General features: G+C 43.6%; 1 gene segment (V, D, J or C); it reads right to left on the reverse strand.

The window, feature by feature from the left end:
• Nucleotides 1–338: 338 nt before the first annotated feature.
• Nucleotides 339–6172, reverse strand: LOC132323272 (T cell receptor beta constant 2-like). The segment is given in 5 exon segments: nt 339–774; nt 2335–2441; nt 3568–3585; nt 3947–4282; nt 6041–6172. Coding segments are annotated over 5 exon segments (504 nt in total).
• Between the last annotated feature and the right edge of the window lie 334 nt (nt 6173–6506).

A 6506-nucleotide genomic window follows, 5' to 3' on the forward strand; every position in this document is an offset into this window, starting at 1 on the left:
AAATGGATTAAATGTTAGGTGACTCTTCATCTATTCACCAAATTTTTCTTCACTGCCACAGTGCATCTGGTGTCTTCACCAAGATAATCCCCCAAGAGAACTGAGTGAGAGAAAAGGCAGCTCTCATGCCTCTCCCAAGAGGATGTCACTTCTCATCTGGCTGGAGTGCTGTTTCCTTCTCTACCACCTTGGAAGTATGCAGCTGTTCTGGCTCAAAATCAGCCCCTAGCAAGGGCAAGCCTCCACAGCCTGCAGCCCTGCTCCGCTTCTTGGTACACAGTGGAAGTAGTGGATGAGTCGCTGCTGTTCCCATAACAGATAAGTTATTACTACAGGGATTGTCAGTGAATGATCTTTAATGAGAGTTCCTCATGGCTCTATTCATCATTGAAAGTTGTGTGGTAGGACATTATCACTACAGAAGACCAAATTTAAATACAACTACTCATGCTTTTCAAAGGAAAATAAGCAAAACCTTTATTCCTAAATCAAGGAGATGAGTTCTCAGCCTATGTGGATTGAGAAGGTGCTACGTTTAAAGATGTCTTACAATGAAATATGATACATTAAATATGATATGGAAATACAGGGAAAGCTCAGCAGAGATTACAAAATAGTGCAGATCAGAGTGGCAACAGATAATGACAAAAAAATTATTTTCAGAATTTCATAGAAGCATAGATTTTTGCTGTGGAACGGTAGCGAACTTGTCATGTTCCTGCTGATGTGATGACAAGGGCTCTTCATTTATTCTCTAGATAACTTGACACCAGTCTAATTGAAAACAAAATGGGATAAAATTAGAAGAACAATAAAAGAGTATAGATAGCAACTACAACCACCAAACAACAGAAACAAATGCAGGAATTGGCTGGATGACCTTGCCCAAAGAGTTACCATCCATGCTTGGATGTCCAAGTGGCAGTCAGTCATGAACAGTTTCCCTCAAGGGTCTGTACTGGGGCCAAAAGCATTGTTTCAAATTTCATCAGTGTGTCTGTGTCACTGGGATCAAGTGCACCCTCAGCAAGCCCACAGATGGCACGAAGCTGTGCGGCCATGGTGTGTTTGAGGGAAGGGATGCCAACCACAGGGAGCTGGACAGGAGACTCTGAGAGCGGGCCCATGTGAACCCCCCAGTCCCACCTGCACTTCTGTGTCCAGCTCCGGAGACCCAAGCCCAGGAAACCCAGGAAACTCATGGCCATGCCGGAGCAGGTCCCGAGGAGGCCCACACAAACCAGCCACAGGGGCTCAGGGTGGGCAGACAGGCTGAGAGAACAACCCCTCTGGAGAGGGGAGAAGAGAAGCCTCCGGAGAGGCCTTCCCATGTACAGCAGTGGGGGACGTTTATGGAAAACAGAGATGTTTACCAAGGCCGGCAGTGACAGGATGAAGAGCCCTGGTTTTAAACTGAGACAGGGTAGCTTCAGATTAAAGGAAGACACTGGTTCTGGTGAGGGTGCTGGGACAGTGGAACAGGTTTCCCAGAGAAGCCGTGCATGTCCCAGCCCAGGAAGAGTTTGAGGCCTGGCTGCAGGCGGCTTTGAGCGAGCTGGTCTAATGAAGGATATCCCTGCCCATTTCAGGGTGGGATGAAACTAGGTAATCTCTAAATGTTCTTCCTAACTTAAACCATTCTGTGATTCTTTGTCTATGATCCAGAAATGGACAAATCTACCCCTTCCAGTATATCCTTGCAAAAGGACCAAAAATACAGGTGAGATTGTCCTCATCCTTGTCCCCAACTCTACCAGGTCACTTTTCAAATACATCTCCCTGTTCTGCTTTTACAGACTCAGGTGCTGAGACTTCTGCTGCCCTCATTACGTGGATGTTCCCGCCACAGGAAAAAAAGCATAAAAAGCATTTCCTAGCAGTTAGTCTAATTTATCCCATTAGTTCAGATTGATCCCACTCTCCATTATAAATCTTTGTAAATATTTGACCAGATTTATCTCCTGCCTCACCTCAAAAACCTGCTTAATATTTTCCCTGCAGATGTAAGCCCCTTTACAATTGTTAAACAACTGCATGATATATCTGCTATTTCCCTTATTTACTTTCTAGGCAACTTGTCTCTAATTCTCATTGTTTTCATGTGTTTTACCAGGATTGTGAGAAGGAATTTCTCTGCTAGATAGCATTGGTTTTATTTACGTTCTGGAACACAGAAAGAGGAAACCCATCCTTTGTGATTTTTCAAGCTGAACTGCACAAAGCCTGGCAGAGCACCTGCGGAACAGCCACACCTCTGAGAAGAGGTTTAGCCTGCCTCCACTGATCCTTGACTAGTGAGTAAAAGGCCAGCCTTCCAGGGCCACTCTGACTTACCTTGGCTGTCCACACCAGACCACTCACCAAAACTGCATAGACCAAGGCTTTGCCACAGAGGATGAGGTAAGTGAGCTTCAGGGAATTTCCATACCGCAAGTACGACTCTGCAAGTCAAACACCCATTTGTATTTGTGCATTCAGTTTTCATCATCATCATCATTACAAGATGGTGGCTCTAATGGAGCTTCCATCAAGTGAGAACCTTTGAAATCTTTAGCTAAGTAACATAAAGGCACTAGAGCCAAACGAGTGGCTCAGTTGAGACCAGAGAACCAAGGAAGGGACAGAACACTGGGACTCAAAGAACCTAAAGAGAAAGCAAGTCGAGGAAAGACAGAGATTGGCTTTATGCTGGGAAAGTACTGAGTTCCACACCTACTGATGAACTGGGCTGTTCATCTCAGTTCCCCGTCAGGAATGCAAAATAGGCTGAATCAAAAGATACCAATGTTTTATTATGTCTCCTTATCATCAGAGGCCTTATGAGTGCTGCTGATGTATCAGGAAAGTTTTACAAAGCCCAGAATACCATGGCTTCTAGAAGTTTTATTCTTGAATATTTTTCCCTCTTACGGGGTTGCCCTGGAATTGAGATACAAGATCTGACTTGGTTCAGCCTTCAGATTCCTGAAGCCTTGAAGAAGTTCTGGAAAAACAAGACTGTGCAAACATACAAAAAGGAAAAAGAAATGTAATTTGCAATATGGAAATCCTCCGCACAGGACAGCAGTGTGGAGCGGAATGTGACTTGTCATGGGAATTTATTTGAGTTTGATATTGAGAAATATTCTGAATATCATATGCTGAATATTGGTGTTAGAACCACTCGGATAAGCATGGATCCTTTCTTTCCTTCCTGAGCTAGAACATTCCCAATGGAAGTCAGTTTCTAGGACTGGAGGAGATGATAAAGAGTAAATTACAGTCTACAGGAAGGTATCATGATTTCTTCTATTTTCAAAATGGAATCATAAGGGAAAGCTAAGCCCCAAAGTTGAGCTACATACAATATGCATCAACAGCCCTCCAAAAAAGTTTTCTTCTTTTGCTTTTGTTTTTGTTTGCTTAAGATCACATACAAATAACTTACAGGAGAAAGTAGAAGCTATTCCTACAGCAGATATCTCCCACACGTTGTACTTAATGTCAGTAAAAGTGGCATTAAAATGCACACTGATAATCGCCTGAGAGAAGAGGCAAAATTCCCTTTACGTGAGAAGCCGCACGTACCTTCTGTGAGTGCACAACCTGAAAGACAAAAATGAGCTGAAAGTCACATTTGTCTTCAGAGCAAACAGAATACAGATTTTAGAAGTGTCACTTTATAAAACAGCGTGGTGTTTTATGATACTGTGCAGTTTACTCTACTACAGAGATTTCTCATTGGAAAGCCTGAAGAAACTCTAGATGTAGAATGGTAACGCAGGGACAAAGGCCCAGCAGTGGGAAGAGACCTATGCTAATACCTAGATATTGAGGTATGTATTTCTGCCAGAAGAAACACCCTTGTATGGAAGGTGTATATAGATGTGGTTCATAGCATAGCACTTGCTCTTTTGATTTCTGCTTTCTCTCTTCTACAGCATGGTAAGAGATGTTTCTTACTCACCAGCATCACCATGGATAAATTTGTTAATTGATGCTGTTGTTCCATTCTGAAAAAAACTGGCAACACACTCGAAGCGATTCAGAGGGTTGAACCACTCCCAGGCTGGCATCCTCAGTCGGCTGGTCAGGGAGTAGGTGCTCCCATTCTGGGTGGAGGACTCGTCTGTGCCCACCCCTTCGGTCCTTTTCACACCATTCACCCTCCACACCAGAGTCAGGTGGTCAGGGTAGAAACCAGAGGCCAGGCACACCAGCGTGGCCTTGCTCTTCTGCTGGATCTCCTGCTTTGATGGGGAAAAGATGGCCACAGCTGGAGGGATGATTTCATCATTCTTCCCTGAAACACAAAGCAACATGGTCCAGAGCCTGCCTCCCTTGTTCCAATCAGAAGCCCCTGGAAATGGTCCTGAGTTTGTGCCATGTTACTCTTGAAATACCTGCCCTTTTAACTGCTGTCTATTGGGCAATTACTGTCTATTGGATATGACACTCCTGGAAACGGGGAAGGATTTCTTTTCACTCATCACACAGAAACATAAAGGGTCTGGCCACAGAAATGCACAAGCACATGAATTTCTTCTATTGCCTCTGTCAGAAGAAGACAAAGCTGCAAAGAAACTGATCAAACAGATGGGCAGGAAAGTCCCCAGTTTTGCTGTATGTAAGGGCGGTATTTGTAATAGTGTATTAATATTTAAGGGCGTCTCTTCTAAGGCACAAACATCTTCAGCAAACTGGGTTGCATTCTTGGAGAGGGAGTTAAGACATGGTGGTCATTGCAGTGTTCAGAATTACACTGTCATGGGATGCCCTACTTTGCCCCCCATGTGTGAGATGACCGGGAAGGAAGGAAGGAAACAAGGAAGGAGCTTATCCTTCTCAATGTCTGAAGTGAATCAAAGCAGGTAACATGAATCTGCCAGGGATGGGATTTGCCTTGGGTCTTAACCAAGCCATTTTTAAGAACATGAAACATGACTTTATGTAATGTAATTTGTAGGTTATTGTAGGTATGAGAAGCTCTGATCCTAGGCTACACGCCTTCCCAGAGTGATGCCAGATCCCATACACTTGCAAATCAAAAGTTCACTTTCCTAAAGTGTTTGATACCTACTTGTAAGATTAATGAGAACAAACTTCAGTCAAAAGGATGTACAAGGCAGACAGGAGAAATTACTCAGAAGCCAAGCAGAGACCCTAAAAGACAGGGGGGCTTCCATATACTATATCAAAATGCCTTTTGGACTCATCTAGTATGAGAAACCCATGAGGTCTGTAGAGTGCTGCTGGAAAAAGGAATGTAGGGAAAACTGTGGAGCCAAAGAGAAAATTATTACTCTGGGCTGGGTTTTTCTGTATGTAGGCACTATGAATTGTGGATGTTCTTCCCGATCACTCTCTCTTTTGCAGAGGAGGAGAGATAGCAGAATGAGCAGAAATTAATATCTTGCAGAGATCTTGTCGCCTAAGCCCTCGTGTTTGCGCTCAAATGATGTCTTAATTGTGTCCACCAGTGTTTGCTCTGCAAAGGTCCCTGGGCTGCTTCTGCATGAGCTTGTACAGACTTTAGACAACCTGGATATTTAACAGAGCTAACTCCCTGGAAAGTTTAGCTCTGCTCTGCTTTCCTTTTAGCAGGTATGAAGAGAGGTTGTTCGCTTCTACTTCTCCCGTACAGCATTTGGCGTTATGATTTTTTTCCTATCCTAGAAGTATCTCTGACAAATTCTTCAGCTCATTGCCTTATTGGCTAATGAGTGAAGATATAGAAACTGATAGGAGAACAAAATAAAAAGGAGAAATTTAATTGACTAACGAAAGAAAGGAACAACTAAAAAGCGGAAGGTAGGTGAAAAAGAGAAACAGAATGAAAGAATCATAAAACTACTGAAACTACTGGAAAGACAAAGAAAATCAGAAATTTAGCATGCCTGAAATGGAATAAAGGGATTGGCAAAAGCAAGAACTGGAACAAAAAGTCTGATCAGCAGCCCCTTGTGTTCTGGTCTTCCTTTCTGCTCATGGTAGACACTGAGCCAAAGCTCGATCACTTCCATGCATAAAACTCATTCCCTGTCACACAGACTTCACCCACCTGAGAGAAGAAGCATCTTAGTTCCTCCATTCCCTTCATCGCAAGGTCAGTTTCCTAATTTCTTGTTATCTTTCACTCCTACTCTCATTTTAAAATCATCTGTCTATAGGCTACATTTCATGAACACAGGGGCAATTTTCCAGTGTCCTCCACCCTGAGCACTTGGGTTAACAACAGCTCCTTACCTATGACTCTGAGCACAGTGCCGACTCCGAAGTGAAGCTGCTGGTTTGCACAGCTGTACAAAGTCAGGCTGTAACCCCCAGTGTCATTATGCTCTTCCTGCCAGCCACATAGCTCCTTAAAATGGTACTGTTTAAAGGAGCAGGCACCAGTGAGGATTTCTACAGTTTGCTATCAGATGGGGAAGGAGCCGATGGAAAAAGTTACTTTGCCCTGTGATTCCAACATGCCCTGATATAGGTGATGTTAAATCCTTTGCTGGGATGGGAGAAAACAGACAAAG

Source organism: Haemorhous mexicanus, chromosome 2, assembly GCF_027477595.1.
Source record: "Haemorhous mexicanus isolate bHaeMex1 chromosome 2, bHaeMex1.pri, whole genome shotgun sequence".
NCBI lineage: Eukaryota > Metazoa > Chordata > Aves > Passeriformes > Fringillidae > Haemorhous > Haemorhous mexicanus.